The 20,429-nt window shown below is 38.5% G+C and overlaps 2 protein-coding genes across 2 annotated transcripts in view; both read right to left on the bottom strand.

Moving 5' to 3' along the window:
• KPNA3 (karyopherin subunit alpha 3) overlaps window positions 1-7,636 on the bottom strand; it is a 40,204-nt gene extending 32,568 nt beyond the window's left edge. The window contains exon 1 of the mRNA XM_063317775.1: window positions 7,497-7,636. Coding sequence (XP_063173845.1) covers window positions 7,497-7,571 — 75 coding nt within the window. The 5' untranslated portion in view covers window positions 7,572-7,636. The remainder of the gene's footprint in view (window positions 1-7,496) is intronic.
• Window positions 7,637-10,432: 2,796 nt separating this feature from the next.
• On the bottom strand, window positions 10,433-19,705 carry SPRYD7 (SPRY domain containing 7). The gene is made up of 6 exons (XM_063317774.1): window positions 19,537-19,705; window positions 16,483-16,599; window positions 15,844-16,010; window positions 13,917-14,019; window positions 11,169-13,065; window positions 10,433-10,475 (listed from the first exon to the last, which is right to left on the bottom strand). The coding sequence occupies exons 1-5, from the start codon at window positions 19,667-19,669 to the stop codon at window positions 12,968-12,970; spliced, it is 618 nt and encodes a 205-aa protein (XP_063173844.1). The 5' UTR covers window positions 19,670-19,705; the 3' UTR covers window positions 10,433-10,475; window positions 11,169-12,967.
• Window positions 19,706-20,429: the final 724 nt, after the last annotated feature.

Below are 20,429 nucleotides of genomic sequence, written 5' to 3'. Positions count from 1 at the left end.
TCAATTATATGAAGGAATGTCACATATACTGCAGCCAAGACCTATTTCTACTGCCCCAGAGTATAGAATAATGGACTTCAGTTAACAGGAAGGCAGGATCCAGATGAATACCAGGAAAAAATTCCTAACAATAAAAGCAGCTTGATAGTGGAGCCAACAATTACCTAGAAATGATGCTTTAATTTGGATTTCTATATTGAGCCTAAATGGCTCCTTCTAGCTTTACTACAGAGGAGGACTTGTTTTGACAGTAATTCCTTCAATGATAACCTCTATAGATGATGTAAATTTGTAAACAAACTGCTATTAATTTCTCAATGCTAGTTTTTCTGTACTTAATTATTTTGATGTGGATTGTTAACTGTTGAGAGATCTTTTTTCTTTTGTTAAAAAAACAAAACAAAAAATACCAGGCTATAACTACAATAAATCACTAAAGAATCAAGAGATCGGGGCAACTTATTTGGGGCTGTCTTACAAATAAAAGAAAAAAAGGTAACTAAAGAGAAATATGCATAAATTTTTGTTAGTACTATTTTATATAACAGCATGATGAAGGGGCTTCTGCTTCTTGCAATACTAGAATTTAATAAGGCCTGTGTGACAGCATGTTCCAGACTGACAAGATGTAATTCTTCAAACAATACATAATTAATCTATGAAATCCACTGTCACAAAAGCAATATTCACTAGCTTAGCGTGTTGCAGTGTAAGTATGCTCTTCTATAGAATATGCTATTCCAATTTCATCTTCCCTCCACCCCAAAAATAGTCAGCATTCTGTGGTCACTGAACACTCTCTGCCTTCATTGAGTTGTTCTGAAATTCTTCTATGGCAAATTTTAGAATTCCCTTGAATCTGCTGTTATTTCCCTCCCATGCATGGACGCTGCCATTTAAGCAAAATAAGGACTGCTGCTCACAGCATTGAGTGGCTATATTACTGAAGTATAGCCAACCAAATGTTTACTTTTTATCTTGAATTAGCCACAAATGGTGTAAAATTAGTTTTAAGAAAAATTATACAATTCTTTGAAATGTTACAATATTCAATTCATTACCACTTCTATATGTGTGTGGAATTTACAGCAAAGTCTTGCACTCCTGTGTGTTACTTAGGAAAGTCCTGTATATTCCATCTAGTGCTTTCCATAAATATCCAATTGGAATTCTGCTATGGCTGAATGCAATCAATTCTCCTTCAGACAGTTCTAAGATTTTTCCAAAAGTTTTTGTTTGTTTGTTTGTTTTTGGAGGGGGGTACAGATGCAAACTACAGGGATTCTGAAAACCTGCTGATCTCTCTCTTGTAAATCGGAAGGTTATGTCATTTTGGTGATATACAAAACAATCTTTGTAACTGCATTGAAATAACTGAACTTAGGTTTCAAGAGCTGAAAAACAAAATATTTTTGTCAGGATCAAAAATATTGGGATCAAAATCTCTGCTTTAACTTGAGTCTTACTTCATGATGAGATGGTTATTGTTATTTTTGTAATTTATGAACATCTGAAAGTGTAATCAGTCTGTATGTAAATTAATGGAGCATGGGCCTTCTGCATGCAAGTGCGGAATTTGATCCTGTGGGAAGGCTGAAATTTAAGCTATCCTGAAGTAAGATGGATTTTTGACTGAAAATTGAAAGCTGATTCAGACCTACCTCATGATTAACAATGTTAGCAATAGAGGTGAATTAATAAACCACACCGGGGCATTATTATGTACTATTCTCTTCAGACTAATTTGTGATGCAGAAATAAATGATTCACCAATCTGGTGCTGTCAAGATGTGTTGTGATTTCAGCTCCAAAATACTATGCTGGTTGAAAATCAGCCTAACACATCTAGCAGACATAGGGCTGGAAGGCTACTGGAAAATTTTGTAAACTGTAATTTCAGCTTTCTACAGTACGAGCTTAATATACGCATACATATACACACTAATATAAATACATATATGCACACCTATACATGCACTTATATATCCACACAACAATGCAGCAATACTGCAGAACTTAAACTGCAGTTCATAAGTCACTTTTTTCAAGTCATAGGATTGGATTTGCTTTGGATTTTCTCCTCTCTTCTGAAACACATCTGCAAAACTTCAGGAGTTCCCCAAGTTTGTTAAATTTTGTATTTACAGTCAATGTTGCCATTGAACTATATTAAATGATAACACTCAAAGAAATGTATTGGAATTAAAATATGCTGATGAGGATGACAAATTTGACTGGACACATTCCTAGACAATACATTAACCATTTTAACCATGGCAGTTAAATGAAAGATCCAGAGGCCAAGTGCAAAGAACAAATGGGAGAAGGCCACTATTTTCATATTTTTCCTGGGAGCTTCTGTTCATTATTATCTCAAATCTTCCCTATTACAAGACTTTGTCATTCTGGATCTGAGCTTTAGAAATGGTTTTGTCACCTTTTGGGATTGTTATGTATCAATGTCTATTTTATGGAGTTTTTCAAAGATTCCCTTTGAATAGACATGCTGTGATGAGACCTTTACTGTGATGAGGGAAACCAAAGTTTGGGCAGGACTAATCAAAATCAGTCCTGATTGTTTAATGAAGTACTGACCCAACTGGGCTTGGTTATCTCTTTAACTGCCTTGACTGCACTAAGCACATGACTACTTTTTCACACTGGTACATCACATGTTGGATAAACTTGATTATGAAACAAATGAAATGAGCACTAAACATTTGGTGTTATTTTTTCACTTATATTCCCTTTACATATCACTAGGACCCGCATGAAGATGTAATAACATTAAGAGGCAAAGATATGTAAAACATTCAGAAAAATTTTGGGAGCAAATATTAGGGTTGAAATTCTACAGTTAAATGCATTGCACTCTGTACTGTTAATTGGTTCTTGTATATTCAGTTAAGAACATACTAATAAGTGATCCACCCTAGAACAGGTAAGATGAAAAGGATACAGTATCTTCCAACCTTTCTTTTCTCATCAGCTCAAAAGCAGCATACTACTCTTCTGTTAAGTAGGGCAAGGGCAACAAGGAAATGCCACTGATTTACAATTGGCCAACAAAACAATTGTGTACTAGAAGCAAATACATGATGAAGGAAAAACAGAATATCTTGGAAAAGAGTCCTCATCTGATTTTCAGCATCTTCAGTTAAAAAGGTATCATTTAACACAGTTCTGTCTCAGGTTCCAGATAACCACTACTGGACAAAATGTGTAAAATGAGTCAATCAACTGACAATGTAAGATAGTTAATATATCCTTAGACTAGGCATTCTGAGCGCAGAAAAGAAAAGCTAATATAATATTATACCCTAAATAAGATAAAACGAGAATACACTCGGAAATTGATAAAATTCTTCCACACAGAGCTTTATCAGCAATATTCTTTAAAAATTATTTTATTTAAAAAGTCACCTGACTTCTTGAACCAATGAGAAAGATTCAAAACCATTTTCCACTTATACAGTGGCAAAGCAGAAACATTTATTTAGAACTTGGTAGCACCAATAGGATTCTTCTCATCAAGTATGCTTTCTCCAATTAAGATAATATTCCTGTTGCAATAATTTGTACTTAGTCTGTTTGCTGAAAATTAGGTTGGCTTTGATACCATTGGGCACGGTATCCTTCTGGACTGGCTGTGGTGACTGTAAGAGGGAGGCGCCATACTGCAGTGGTTCACCTTATTCCTCAGCGGTCGGTCGGTCTCAGTTGGTATTGATGGGGGAGGGGACATCGCACCCCATGGCTCGACGCTCTCCCCCCTCCAGTTTAACAACTACATGAAACCACTGGGTAAGGTAATCCGTCGGTTTGGGCTTTCATATCATCAGTATGTTGATGATACCCAAGTGTACATCTCAACCCTGGGATGCACAGATGAAGCTGTCAACATACTGACCCAGTCTTTGCAGGCTGTGTGGGCCTAGATGAGGAGGAATAGACTGGCTCAATCCTGACAAGACTGAGTGGCTTATGGCTGTTTGGCCACTCTGGGTTGGGGATGTTTTTATCATTGGTCTTGGATGGGAGTGGATTTTCCAATTCAAGAGTGCAACTTGGGGTCCTCCTGCACAAACAGCTCCTGCTTGAAGAGCATGTTGTGTACCAATCGAAGCGAATTAGAGCATCTTGTATGCCAGTTGCTTCCTATTCTCAACTGGGATGCCCTTCAGATGGTCACTCATGCCCTGGTCTCTTTCATGATTGGACCATTGCTACGGGCTCTACATGAGGCTGCCCTTGAAGACCATCCGGAAGCTACAGCTGGTACAAAGTGCAGTGGTGTGAACAGTAACAGGCACTTCATGTTAGGCGCATGTGTCATCAATGCTACATGAGCTGTATTGGTTGCCAGTAGGCTTCCAGGTGCAATTCAAGGTGATGCTCATCACCTATAAAGCCCTTCAGGTACACTCCAGGTTCCCTCTATTAAGCATTGCCATCTTGTGGGACAGAGGAAGTATGTCTTCTCTGTCACTGCCCCTGCCCTCTGGAACAGCATCACCCCAAAGACATGAATTATGCCCACTCTCCTGGGGTTCTGGGAAGCTCTTAAAACTCAGCTCTGTTCCTAGGACTGGGGTTAATATGTTTATTGATATATTTGTGGACCCCTGTCATATCTGTACAGTTTATCATTTTGGTTGTTTTAGTCTGCCTGTATATGTGTGTTTGTTTTTATTGTTTCTGGCTTATGTAAGCCATCCAGAATCTAATGGAGTGGGTGACTATAACAAATGTAATTAATTTAATTTAATTAGGTGCTTATATGAACATTACTGAAAACTATGTGATTTAAAGCACTATGCATAGACTGACATTAAGAAATTAATTTCTATTTTTTCCATTCTTCCTAATTCTGTCATTTTTTTTCCTCCAAGGCAAAATGTAATTTGTTTCAGGCTTTCTTGCTACCCCTCTCTTTAACATCCTTACTCACAGCTCTAATGCTTGTTTGGAGTTTAGAGAGAATCGTTTAAAAATATTACCATGGATTACCTATTACAATCTCATCACTGATATATTATCTAAATCTTGAGGGAGGAGAGATCTCGATGGATTAAAGAATCAAATTTTTACATCCTAAGCCCACAAAGTATTGAATCAATCAAAACAAGAGTGATACAGTAAGAAAAAAGCAGCATTTTCCAAATGCCTAAATAGTATGAAACCCTATCAATGAAGATATATAATTTACTACTGTCACTACAACGCTAGGAACATTACTGATATCACGCTTTTTTTAATGTGTGCCAATATTCTTCAGTCTGCTACTATTTAAGGGATAAACACTTTCAGTTGCTCCTTTTATCTTGACTGTTAGCTGCCTTAAGCCCTTTGAATGAAATAGGGACATAAATGTTTTAAACACATAAACTATAACATTAAATGGAGTAGCAGCATCTACTTGTCCTAGTCAAATTCAACTGACTTGGAAATAAGGCAGGACCATTGTACTGATCAGGCTACAGTAATCACCTGAACAGATTTAGTTTTCTATTTCAAGGTTATAGTTTTAAAGACTTTATAGATAGGAACTCAGCATCACTATTTAATCATGCTTACAGTAAAATCTATGGATCTAAAAATATTGTTAACATTTGCAGTTTGAAACAATATAAGCATGTATGATTTTAAACATGCCACATTTCAGTAGAAGTATTTGCAAAAAAATTGGTATGAAAATACAATATATGCTACACATACGTATCAGTATGAAGCAGAATTTTGCTTCTTTTTGAGAAATGAGAAAATGCAATAATTTCCTTCAAGGTTTGATTAGCTAGCTATCACAACTGCTAACTAAAAAAACAAAAAAACAAAATTTGATTATTAGAGCCCAGTGAAAAATACTGGTTAACCAATTTTGTATCTAACTGACTTTACCAAAGAATAAAAGCAAAGCAGCATTCTGAACCCTGAAAGATGCCATTACTTATTTTGATACTGCAATCATTAACTATGGATCCAGTTTCCAAATCAGGAAGATTCAAAATTGACAAGTACGGGAAATATTAGTATCTGCTAATAACACACCTTACAAATAATTCTCTCTGAAGGATTGGTTGAGTGATCTGCAAAGCAGCTAGTCCGTAAGATGAAGTATAAAATCAGAAACAGGTAATAAGCTTGTTTACTCAGAAAAAAGCTGAGTTCTATGGGGTTCAGCTATATTTCCATACACTATAGGTAAAAAATATATTCTGGCTCTTACATTTATTATTAAATTTATATTCCGCTTTTATTTGCATAACTCAAGGCAGCGTACATAATGCTCCTGCCATGATTTGTTTAACCATAGTTTATTAAATAAGCCACAATTGACCAGGCACCACTACATTATATTAAGCTATAACCAATGGTTATGCATGCAATACACTAAGTCAAAACCAAAGAATCACATTATGGCTTAGTCACATTAACCAAGCCTTAGACTGCATTTCCATATTCCACACTCCTCAATCTATTCTTACCACTTCCTATCTTTAAATCTGAATACAGTATCAGAAAACTGAACTCATATAGAACAACTTGTATTTTATTCTTCCTTCTTGCATTTGTAGTTAATTGTGAGGCATTGCTACCAAGTAAAAATACAGTAGCTTACTTTTGTTAATGAGCAAATAATATCTCCAATACAAAATGGAGTTCTGTGGCTCAGACCCTGAATTAAGCATTTGTTTAGGGGGTAAAATGAAGTTTTGATCAGAAAATAAGCTGTGAACCAAACCAACCCAGTAGAATATATATGAATTCAAAGCTGCAAAACACTGGACCAATAAAAGATAAAACTTGATAGGAATTCCACGGAGATGTAAACTAGGTGCATCAAAAGTAATTCTGAAAGCAGATAGAGACATTGTAAATCTCTCCCCAGAGCCTTATTAATAAGGACCCTAAAGAAGTGACAGAAATAGGTTGTCAGAGCTCTCCTAAGTATCTAATTCTGAATCTCTCCAGTATTCTCGGGGAATGATAAAGGACAAAGAAGATCGCTACCATCGGCCAAGCCCCACATTTCAGCGTCCTTGGTGAAGAATAATAAATATTAAATAATAAATATTACGACCTGCTTCCCCACCACCAGAGGTGAGCAAGACTGATAGGATTAATCATGCTCTCGCCATGCCAGCATTATTATTGTGTCTCATGAACAGCACTTCAAAGCGAGCCCGATCAGTCCAGACTCCCTCGAAGTCTGGGAGAAGAGCCGAATCACAAAGGGAGCCCGATCGACCCGCTGCCCGCCCACCCTCCCTCTCGCCCGTTTCAGGGCCGGATCCCCCATGCCGACCCGGCCGAGGTGGGCAGAGGGAACCAGGCCAGGCCCAGCAGCAGATGGCGGAGGCGGTACGTGTGTCGGTGCGTCTGCCTACATGGTCCCACCACCGGGCGCAGAGCCACCAGCCTCCCGCGGACTGAGAAAGTAAAATCCGGCCACTCCCCCACGAGACGGAAAGGGACTGTCCCAGGCTGGCACAGACCTCCACGTCGCGGCCCTTATTCTTGAAGCTCTTGAAGCGGTGGTTCTCCAGGCCGGCGGCGGCGTTGTCAGCCATGACGACGGCGGCGACGGCGGCGGCGGCGGCGGCTCTGGGCTGAAGCAGCGACGACAGCGCGCGCGCGAAAGGGGAGGGGAGGGGCGGAACGGGCAGAGGGACGCTCAGTGACGAAACGAACGGGAAACGGCTGAGGACCGCGCATGCGCGCAGCGAGCTGGACTGTAGCAGGAGCAGAGAAATTCCGAGGTTTCAGCGGTTGGGAGACGAGCCTGCTTTGGTGGGGTTGGAGGTATTTCCACCTCGCTTTTCTGAGCGGAAATGACAGTTGCCCGCATGCGGCGCAGAAATCAAGGGTTGGGGCGGGCTGAGGAAACGGGAGAGTGGGGGCTGAAGGAAAAGCAGTTGCTCAGTTTTCCCCGAGCCCGGTGGCCTCAGTGGCTAAAGTCCACCAAGGATCCCAGGGAAGAGCTTAGCTAGCAGCTAGCGTAAAGGGACGGGTGGTGGGCTTCTTGGCTCAGGAAGAAGGATGAGTTTGCACAGAGTGCGAAGCAGTTGTGTGGCCTGCGTGTGCCTAGTCATTATGGTTTGTAAGTCAAGGACGATTACTTCTCGCGAGGTAGGAACCCAACTAATTTTGCCTTATTCAAGAAACTGTGGCTAAACAAAGCATACTGTAGCTGTTTCCTGTTGTTTAACTTGCCATAAAAAGGAACAGTTAAGCGCCCAACTGTAAGTAATACTGCACTCACCCACAGACTTGTAATACTTGCTTTCTTTGATGAATATGCAATAGAGTTCCCTGTTGGAAATGGAATTAGCGTTTGCCCCTCATACTGAGATACCTGGCAATATTAGGGATCCTACTGAAGAATCCCATGGGCCAGCAGCTGTCCGATCATTTCGGGATCTGCTTTGAGGACCGCGAGGCTGTTTGCCCTGGATAAATCCAGCCTCCATGCTGTGCCATGAGACTGCCCCATAAGGCAAAGGTCCCTCAGATGTGACCGGTGGACAAAATTTGGGTCTGATGTTTGCAGTAAAATGGGAAAGTGCAGAAATTTGCTCTGACTCAAATATCAAGGTCAGACCATTTTCTACTGAAATTTAGATGTGCATTTTCTACACAATGGAAGATCAGTTAGGACAACCCATCCTTGGAAACTGTTGAGGAGTTTCTGAAACCTTCAAGAAGTTTCCCAATTGTTGAAGTCTTAACCGGTATATGGAATGCAGAAATTCCAATGGATAGTTAATATAATCACACTTAAGTATCTTCTTCTAACAAAGGCAGCAGTTGGCTTTATGAGTTACTGGGGAATAAACAGATAAGAGACAGTTGGAATGAAAGTTACAAAAAAATCTCCAAGTTTGAACACATGTGTTATCAGGTTGATTTAATGGCAGTGATATTAGCATCCTCAAAGTGTGATTTTTCTTTCTTCTTTGCATGATTTTATATTAACACTTTCAAAGTCTTGCTAAGAGATATTTGTCGCTAAATAAAATTAGTCTTAAAACGCTGCAGTTCAAAGAGTTTGAAATATGGTATTTATTTACTTCGATTTATATGGCCACCTATCTCATCATAGTGACTCTGGGTGGCTAACAGCAGTTAAAAATGTAACGAGTAATAAATACATAATCAGCAGCCAAGATAAAACAGCCATCATGGGCTGTAACTGATATTCTGACCCCCCTGTCCAGAAACACAGCCACATCTTTAGGGTCCTACAAAAGGCCAGCAGGTTAGGGCTAATCTAATCTCTGTGGTGATGTTTCAAAGGGCAGGCAGCATTTCCAAAATGCTCTCTTCCTGGGTCCATCAAGATGACATAATTAAGAATGTCTCCACCCATCCCATCAAATTTGGCAGAAGAGGCGCATACTGGTCTTGTCAATTGACAAGACCAGTATGCGCCTCTTCTGCCAAATTTGATGGGATGGGTGGAGACAACTGGGGAGAGGTGGGCCCTCAAAGCACCATCTGGTATAATTTTCTGATTTTCAACTACTGTACACAAAAATAAGGCTCCCTGATCTGGATAGCTAACATCCAACCATGAGATGGCAGGAGAGAAATATAGAAAATGACACCAAGGATATAAACAAGGTTCTTTGAAGGATAATGGACAGCCATTTTTATGATTGCTAAGTGTTATCAGCCAGGAAGAAGCAGCAAAGACTAGCTCTGTCCAGGAACTGATTTTTTAAAAAGGTGGTTCTCACTTACCTTCAAGGATGTGCTCACACAACCAATCTATAACAGACTATCTCTGAACTGTGAAGATTATAACATCTATCAGCCAACTGCAGATATTCTATTTCGAAAGATACTTGAGCATCTAGCAGTGATATAATTCCAGAATCTCTTGAAATTGATTTGACCACCTTGTAATCCAAGGGACTCTTAAGATTCTTCTCCAGCACCTCTAGAGAATGGTGATGTTTTCCGGCTAACATTTATTTTGATGAACAATGTCAATCACTGTATTATCCTAGAATGGCTGTTTAGAGCTAGCATGATGTGGTATACAACAGTAACATCCCAGGATCCAATCTTTCAGAATTAGAAATGTTTGTCTTAATTCTCCTGTATATGGTTTTAGCTGAGATATAGAATGTACCAAATGCTCATAGTATGACGTAGCTGTACCCCAAATCTAGAGAGGCTCAAGAATTTATATTTTGGTTTTATGAATACAAAACTTGCCACTGAATCTTATTTTCTAATAGAAGTCTGGTAAGAACAAAGATGCTGGAATCTATATCCTGAACGCCTTTGAAAAGAGATCTAGCAATTTAACAGCAAAACAGATGTATTCTTCTTTCCAATCCAGGAACTGTAAAACCAGTTTTATCATAGTATGACTGTCCAGATCATAATTTTAGTTTGAACATTTTTAGGCAGTTCTACAGGCTTTTTAAAATAAAATTGATTTTATTACAGAGTACATAAGCAAGCTGGCTTGAAACTCAACATTAAAAAAACTAAGATCATGACATCTGGTCCCATCACTTCCTGGCAAATAGAAGGGGAAGAAATGGAAGCAGTGACAGATTTTATTTCTTGGGCTCCAAGATCACTGCAGATGGTGACTGCAGCCATGAAATTAAAAGACGCTTGCTCCTTGGGAGGAAAGCTATGGCAAACCTAGACAGCGTATTAAAAAGCAGAGACATCACCTTGCCGACAAAGGTCCGTATAATCAAAGCTATGGTTTTCCCAGTAGTAATGTATGGCACTGAGAGTTGGACCATAAGGAAGGCTGAGCACTGAAGAATTGATGCTTTCGAACTGCGGTGCTGGAGAAGACTCTTAAGAGTCCCTTGGACTACAAGGAGGTCAAATCAGTCAATCCTACAGGAAATCAACCCTGACTGTTCATTGGAAGGGCAGATACTGAAGCTGAAGCTCAAATACTTTGGCCACCTAATGCGAAGAGAGGACTCACTGGAAAAGACCCTGATGCTAGGAAAGACTGGGGGCAAAAGGAGAAGGGGACAGCAGAGGATGAGATGGTTAGATAGCATCACCGATGCAATGAACATGAATTTGAGTAAACTCCGGGAGACACGAAGACAGGAAGGCCTAGCATGCCATGGAGTCACAAAGAGTCAGACATGACTTCATGACTGAACAACAACATAAGCAACAATTCATTCTGAAAACCTACATTCAGAAAACATGATGGTGGTTTGTGAAAATCTTAATATTGACAGTTAATACATGAAATGTTCAATAAATATGCTCCTGAAGATGCAAAGTAGGTTAAATCCAATGACATGTTATCAGACTTCCAGTAACACAGTGGAGGGAAACCTTTTTTGGCTTGAGGATCACATTCAGATTATGTAGTGGCTGAAGATCACAAGCAAGAAGTTAACATGGTTGAACAAAAACTGGACAAGACCAGATTAAAAAGGCCGAGTTTAAATTCATATTTAATGTTACAGATAAAATATGCTATCTCTGCTGTACCCAAACAGATGCTTTTAAGAGGACCAGGAAAAAAGCATGAAATAAAAATTACTCAGGATGGCATATAATTAAAATTTGTGAATTTTATATCAAATTCAATTCTAAAAATATTTTATTTTCTCAACTATACCCTTTTCACTTTTTCAAATGCCCCATAACAGAAAGTGATGTTTATTACACATACTTTAGAATATTCAATCTTTAATTTTAAAGGGATCAAATGGGCAACTGTGGCAAAAATATACACGAGAGCATATACTTCTTGTTCCTATTGCCCATTTCCCAGTGTACCCAGCAGGTACACTGTCCAGAAACTTTGGATAATGTAGTAATTGTGTTAAATGCATGACTTTATAGTAGCAGTCCAAGCATTTTATACATATCCTCCCAAGTGCGGAATTTGGAGTTTCAGAATATTTTCCAGTGGCACAAACTGAATTTGTATGTGTATCTGTAATGGGCTGTTTGAAAAGAATTTCCTAAAAGGCTGCAAAAGGACACCTCCCTGAGGAATAATAAAGTTAATAGGGAAGTATTTCTGATACTAGGATATTATGAAGAAAGCACATTCTATAAATCTCTTAAGACTACAAAGCCTATATAATAAAATAGAGCAAATCACTTTTTCACTTATTTGCTATGGTATAGTTAAACATATGAAATGTGACCAGAAAATCTCAGATAGTTATTACCATTCCCTATCTCCCACAACAAAAAACAAGGAGAGATAAAGCTTATAATTTTGATATAGCAATTCTCTTACAGCAAGTTTCATAGTTCTGGATGAACAGGAATGCTATATAAATATTCTCAGTGCACAGAGAAGCAATTTAAAACCACCATAAAAATGAAGAGACAAGCAATCTGTACATTTTATATTTTGGGGGGGAACTTCAAAACAGTAATTAAGATTTTAAAAATTAAAGCTTTATCACAACAAGCAACAGGCTGTTCAGTACTGCTTTGTTTGTTCCAGTGACAGTTTTAGTAAGATAGATATTATTTGGCCTGGCTTTTAACAGTTAACAATTTATCCTAATTTTACACAAGTCCTCAGAAATAAACATTAGAACCTCAGCAGTTAAAAAGCATAACAGGTGTCAATATTTTCATTGTGTTATATTCAAAATACTTGTAATCAGTTTCTCTGATTACTACATATATTACAGAAGAACTGTTGAATAACCATTAAGACTGCAATTTTGTGAAAACAACAACATTATTATACAGCATTCTTAGAGCCCATGGTCACTGAATACTGTCAGCTGTATCCCTTTACATCAAATACAAATATTATCTGTATCACAAACAGTAGTTAAATCTAACATCTGCAACATACTTCTCAGATAATCCAATATTTTCCCACACATTAAATAGAGTTATCAAATACAGGACTAGTGTTCTGGGAATAATGTGAAGTTTTGAAATAATGGGTTGTAAAAAGTGCTAGTGAATAAATCTGCAGTAGGAACCTTCAGAAAATCTGCTGTTCAAAGAGTATCTTTTCAAATCCTGCAGGAGGCGCATGATAGAAGTCACTGAACTGACAATCCAAAATGGCACTGTCATCAACTGTAAGGAAAAAAAGAAGGTATACATATCACATTCGAACGCCCTTTGTTTATTACTGCAAACTCCATTAGGGTGTTCAGGCTTTCTGCGAGATTAAGAGCACTGTAGAGATGTCGCAATTCCTGCCCTGTGGAATGATCTCCCCCCAGAGATGTGTGTGCTTCCCACCCTTATGTCATTCTGGCTGTTTCATAGGCCCCCTTTGTGTTTCGGTCTGATCTGTTTTGGTTTGGTTTTGTTATTTTGTTCTTCTGGTTAGCTGTATGTATGTATGTATGTATGTATGTATGTATGTATGTATGTATGTATGTATGTATTCGTTGGAAGCCACCCAGAGTCATTTATGAGTTGGGCGGCCTCTAAAATAAACAAACATGCTCACTAACCCTGGACTTTCTGCTGCGTTGCCAGTAACACAACTGTATGTTTTACACTTTTAAGCTGTTGTGCTGAAATAAGTGACATGCAGAAATTTAGCAGGCTCAAAAGAATTATTCAATTGAGGTAGTAGTTAACATGGAATAGAGGGGGAAAGAGGACAGCTTAGGAATCCACACATTTAAAATATATTTATTTAAATTATGGAGAAAATAGCCACGTACAACCCTGTGGAAGATAAAATATGGCCTATCTAACCAGATGACAGAGATCTTACGTTTTTGTACGTTTTATGACAGCACTGGTAAATAGAATCCTGTATTTTACCCTTCTGGATTTAAGATAATGCTGCCTGAGAAATAAATAGCAACTAGCCCAGTTACCCAGTTCAGTTTATGGATGAGTTGGGAGTCAGACCCAGGTCAAGTGTAACATTTCATCTACTAAAATAGATTGTGAGAACCTCTCCTTACCATAGACCACGGGGAAGACTGTTCCTCTGATTCCTGAGGCTGGACAGTGCATATTTTTTCCATTTAAATATACATTCAGTTCTACATGGTCATATGTAATTCCCTGTAAGACAGATATGAGTTATATATAAACTTTCCTACTCCTTTTTGTTTTAATTGAACAGATTTATATAGTGCATTTCAATCTGAACTTTTTCTAGGCAGATTTATTTATTTGAAATTGCTGCCAACTCAAGCAATGCTTTTCTTGGAAAACAATAAGTTACAATTGTCACAATATCAAATATTAAACATCCAAGAAAGATCATGGAAAAATAGAAAAATCTTGCCCTCTACTAAATAGGCAAAAGGTGACATTAAGGAAAGTACTCTTAAAGTGAGGGACCACAGCTTCAGCCCTACTTTGTATTTCTAACACTGCTCCATATAAACTGCTAAATCATTCTCAGTGGGGGGGGGGAAGATGAGTGACTGCAGTCCCCTACTTTGGAAGTCCGTCCGTTTCCCCATTGTAGTCTTTTTGTCAGTATCCATAACATCCTCTCAAAATTCCAAACACAGAGCTGCAACTGGCAGGAACACTGAAAAGAAGTGACTACATCATCTTGGATTTGTTATAAGGGCTCTGAAAACTCAATTAGTTATACCTTGAATTTTAGAACTCTTGGTCTAAAAAAAAATACAGAGAAAAATTCAGCAGGATCCACATTCTGAATGGAAAAAAGGCTTCCAAGAGGAAACAGAATTTTAGAAGGCATAATAGGAGCAACGATAATGAAACTTTATTCCAGTACTGAAAATCAAATTCAGCCATATCACAGCTTCTGAGTCTGACAGAGGAAGAACTACCTGTATATTTAAATTGGATTAGAATATTAGCAAATTAAACATAGAAAATATTTACAAAAAACACTTGGTCATGGTTTTGTTTTTGTAAAAAAGCAAAAATATATGGAAAAAAAGAATTAACAAAGTTGATAGATTTTTACTTATCATTGGAACTCAAAGGCAGGAAGAATCATAAAATGAGGAAAGTTAATAATAAATTCCTTATCAGATTCTTAAGCAGATCTCCAGAAAGCAACAAAAATTCTACACATATTCTAGATATTGGGAGAATGATTTTACCATTGTAAACCTCTCCTAGGAAAATAAACATTGATAAAGGTGCTTCACACAAGAATATTCTACAATTTGGGAGAAAAAATGTTATTGATGAACATCTATGAAAAATGCAATATGAAGTAAATATTAATTTAGAAATATAAAAGGCAACTTGTGCATGTTTCACAATATATAACACCTGTTAAGCAATATCTAAGCTCTGCTAAAATGTTTATGTGAATGCTGTGCTATGCTAAGCTAATTCTGTAATATTTTAGTACAATTTTTGCCTCTTTTATCCTCTATTAGAATTATATTTCAGTGAAAAGGGAATGACTTCAGTATAAATACTTTATGTCTCGGTTTCCATAGAGATGTATGTTCCCAGGCTTTCAAAGACGTGTATGTTTAGTTTTTGTTAAGCTAATGGCTTAACTAAAACAGGTATAGAAGACACATATAAGGGAATGTTTTGATACAGAGCAATTGCTGATATGAGATTTCAGCAATAGCCCACATTCTTTTCAGGTATTTTTCTAACTATAAGAGCTAAACAATTACTTTTTAAAAACGATCAAGGAGCTATTCTCTGTATTCACTATCTCATTCACCCATTAAATCAGGTACGTATATAATCCCTTTTAGGATGTATGATTGCATTGGGACCTTAAGGTCACTTAGAAAACCGGATTGGCTTCATAGTATTCCGCTGATATAAATATAGCATTGATTATTGTGCCTACTTTTAACTCTGAAAGAGGTATGATCAATTATGGTTTGATTTATATAAATGATACTGAAAAAAAACCAAAACAAAACTCACAACAACATCACCCTCCTGTGGCAGACTGTTTGCTGGCAATCTGTTCTTTTCTTCATTGTTGTAGTAAAGAGTTCCATCATTTCGCAGAACTAGACTGTTCACATCATTCCCAAGAGGGATTTGATTCAAGTTGACTTTTTGAGTTGCAACTCCAATACCCCAGATTCCTGAAATCATGATAGAGGCAAAAAATGGAATGGCAAAGTCATGAGATAAAAAACAGGGAAAATAAGACCAAGAGTTTTCTTGGATTTGCCACACTAAGAAGCAATCCTAAATCGTCTCCAATGGAGATAATGAAACTTACATTTCATTGCTATGAGAAAATGTTATAAATGAAAGCTGATACTATAATGGCTGAAATTTGCATGAGCAACTGAACAGCTGAACTTTTCCTAACTGATCAGTGACTAACAGCAATAATTGGATGAGGATATGCCTTCATGATGGTTCTGTTTAGCATGTTATATGATGATTAAAAATCTTCAAATAACCATTACAACATGTTCATAGTATTTATAAAATATATATAAAATAGGATTTCCAAATGGTAGTCCAAATGTACAGCCATAACAGAGATTTTGATTCTACAAGAATAGCATGAAATTAATTCTGGAAAAAGGTGAAATTTTGACTGACCTGTAGATTGTATTTTAAACTCAAAATAGCTCTTGTTCTGATGCAAAGGAGCATTAGCTAAGCAACCTCCTGTACCGCATACCCGTCGTCCATTTTTGACAACAACAACATCAGTTCCTGCAGAATATAAAGCATCAACAAACAGAAAACATGTTGAACTATGTTGAAGACACAACACAATTTCTTTGCAGGTATTCCACAATGATTTCAGTGGAATTCACTGGCAAGGAAATGTAACAAATATTGCTTGTTATCAAACTAAGTTCTATTTTACTACCGTGTGTGTGTGTGTGTGTGTGTGTACAGACACACAAATACAGAGAATTTACAGTTTAAGCCTTCAGAGCTAAGGAGCTTCATTAACCTATGGCTATTTTAACAGTAAAACAGAAAACTGAAGAAGTGATCACATGCTATAAGCAACCTGTTTGTTCCCACTTGTTCCTGCTATGATTGGTAGTGACAGGCAGAACCAGGGTTTGGCAATTTTTCACATCCTAGGAACCCAAAATAAAAACTGTAAGAATACCAAAACCTCACAAACTTCTCCCAAGAGTTTAACCATTTATATCAATGTTATTTTTTTATTTTAATATAAATATATTTAAAGTTGAACTCAGTTTGAAGAGGCACAAATATAGGGCATTTCCCCATAGCTGCATTAACATTCCTGCCATCCATTTGGGTGTTGGCAGAAAAGTATGTTCACATAAATTGCATTGCCCCTTATATTGTGCCTCAGCAATAAGACTGGCAAGTGATGTCATCCTTACAGATTTAATGCAGGGCAGTTTCAAGGAAGCAATCAAGGATTCTGACTTCCTTTCTCGTCCCCACATCCTGTCCCACCTGCCAATTTTTTAAAAACCCTATATCTCCCTTCATGATGTGTGATAAATAGCATTGGGAGACTCCAAGCACATGCCAAGGTGGAGGATTTAGCCACCTTTCAAGTTGTCCAAGTGAACATGGGTTTATAAGTTGTTTGGAAAGCAGTTGTTCCATTGTCAATATATCCCAGGTGACAAGAGGGCGGGAGTGGAACAGAAGAGAGCATGCTGGTATATCAGTAGGCTTCCCTCCCATATAACACCACTCCCATCATATGTCCCACTGACCAGTCAGCTGTTTGTGGTCTTTCTGACACAAAAATTCTGATTTTCCTCCAGCAATAAATAATAAAGGCAATAGGAAAACAGCCATGTGAAAGCCATTCTTCTCAGGACCAGTGAAATTCAATAAATGTTTATTGGTCTACAGGTTGTGTAATTTCTTTTTCTAGAAAAACACAAGGGAAGTAAGAGAAAGCATCCGTTTCCAATATGTATTTAGAATCAAAGGGCAAAATCTCAAAACTTCTTCAATCAGAGCATTGCAAAAATGTTTGTATCTATTTTGCACAGAAGAACAATTTAACCAAGAATCAATGCAATTAACCCAAAAGGATGCTAGCATGTTCTAATGTTTTCCAACTATCCTACTATTTCTCCTGAAAAGGACTAACACATTTTGGTTTCAATGTATTTTTGCTTTGGAAATCTTATTGGAGGGGCAGATACTGCTGGTATCTGGACTTTAAAGGTGACCACCAGCACCCCGAATCACAGCCACAACCCAACAGCAACTGGTGCAGCTCTCAAAATAGTGGTGTTATCCAGGTAAAACAAGACACACCCATAGCTACTGAAGTCATTGTATTCTGGACTAGCTGTAGCTTCTGAATAGTCTTCAAGGCCAGCCTCATGTAGAGAGCATGACAGTAGTCTAATTGAGGGGTAACTGTGGCATTATGAACAGGACCTCCTGTTCCCGGAATGAAGGTAATACCAGATGAACTTGTGCAAAAGCCTGCTTGGCCACGGCTGCCACCTGCTCTGAGCAAAAGCTGTGAGTCTAAGAGGACCTTCCAGATTATGAAACAGTTCAGAACAAAGGTGTGCAATCCTATCCAAAACCAAGTATGGCATAACCTGGTATTAGTTGGTCTCCAAATCCAAAGCCACTCAATCTTGCTGGAATAGAGTCTATTTTTCTCCATCCAGCCTCTTACAGCTTCCAGGTACTGGAATAGCACTTCAGCTGCATCCTCTGTTTGGCCGAGTTTGATATATACAACTGAGTATCACCTGCATATTGATGACACCTGACCCCCATTGTTGACCTCCAGCAGTGATTTCATGTACAAGTTACAACAGGAAGGGAGAAAAAAGCCCACAAAAGACAGAAAATCCGTCATGTTCTCATTTTACCCACTTGTTTTCCTTGCTGTAAAGTCCCCCAACTGTACAGACAGACATCAACCTTATAATTTCTGTTGACTTTTTCTGCACTTATTCTAGTTTTACAATTTTTAAGCAACAAATATCAGAATTATATACAATTTTCTAAGTATTGCTTTTTCACAGGTTTTATAAGGGGATTAAAAGATTGGCAGTTTCATTTTGAATCTGTTCATCATAATATGTGAAAACCACATACTTAAATGAGGAAGAACAGACTACTGAATCTTAGGTACTGCCTCCACATTAATCATACCGATCAGTTTTCTTAATGAGTATTTTATTTGTTTATAATTCACATTTCTAAGGCTGTCCAACTCGTAAAAGACTTTGGGCGTAGCAGAGCGCATCATTAAAATTACTTCACGATAGAAAAAAAAAATAACAGATTTGTAGGCTTCTTGGTATAGGTAAGAATGCACCTTGAGCTCAATAATGAAGAAATATGAAATCCTCCATTTTTGAAAATATAAATTAAGCTGATACTACCAGCTTTTACTATTTTTTTTCCTAGCGCAAAACAAGTCGTCTTTGATAGGATGACGAAAGCATGGAGAAATTACACTTTTCAAATTAAAAATTTTACGAGAATAGAAATAGAAATTTAAACATATTGTTTCGTTAACAGCCCAAATTCAGCATAGATTTAGAAACGAACAGGTCGCATTACGATTTGTTTAAAGGTCCAAGGATTCCAGGGGGATTTATTCCCGCCGGCCCGCGCGCGCCAATCCTACGAGGGAGGCTTGGCATCCTTGCGTTCGCCTGCCCTTACCCATCTGTTGCGTGTCCAGCAGGACCGACGGCATCTCCTTGAGAGGGATATGCCCGGAGCTGCCTTCTCCACAGCAAGCCCAGCGCAGGCAGCACCACACGGAGCTAGAGGCCGCCTCCGCTGCCGCCGCCATGGCCGCTCCAGCTTCAAGAGGTGGCGGCTTCAGCTTTCCTCCGCACACTTTCGGTTCCTGGTTGCCGGTTGGTGGAAGCCTCCATGTGCGGGGTAGGCGCCCCGGCAGGAAATCCACGCAAACCAATTAGGCTGTTTCTCCTTTGTCCGGAAGGCCTGCTCTCCGTAAGTTCGGCCACGCTATTCGCAGGCAAGGAAGAAATACTCCCTCCTTCTGAAATGTTTCAGAACAAGCAGCATTTCAACAGGCTTCCTGTCTGTTTTCTAACCAGTGTCTTTTAAATTCGCAATTTTACATTGGACAACACAAGCGGCGCCGAGTTCTTTCTTACATGAGGGGCATTCCGGTGGTGCGTTTTCACAGAACTAATGGTTGGCCACCTTCCTTGTGACTTGTAAAAGGCCAAATTCCTCCGCTTAGGAAGCCGGCTGAGTAGGACACAGAAAAGGAGATCCCGGGAGGCCTGGCTGTCTCTCGCTGGAAATCTGACTTGGGAGCCAGGCACTCTTGATGCTGGGGTCGTCTGTAGATCTGAGTTGTATTCGTTGGGGGATGCTGTTTGCACCTAAAATATTTGTTTCAAAATTTCGGCAGTGGTCTTCCAAAGGAAGCCAATTAGATTAAGTGCTGTACCCCTGGAACTTAATGCAGTGTTACAGCAATGGAAAGCACATGGTATTTTTAATTTTTTCCAAGATCAGATCAGTTCTAGCAAAAGTGTTGTTGTTTATTCGTTTAGTCGCTTCCGACTCTTCGTGAC

This window comes from Candoia aspera, chromosome 1, assembly GCF_035149785.1.
Source record: "Candoia aspera isolate rCanAsp1 chromosome 1, rCanAsp1.hap2, whole genome shotgun sequence".
Classification (NCBI taxonomy): domain Eukaryota; kingdom Metazoa; phylum Chordata; class Lepidosauria; order Squamata; family Boidae; genus Candoia; species Candoia aspera.
Note: the sequence above shows the minus strand (reverse complement) of the source record. Positions and strands in the feature narration are given on the sequence as shown.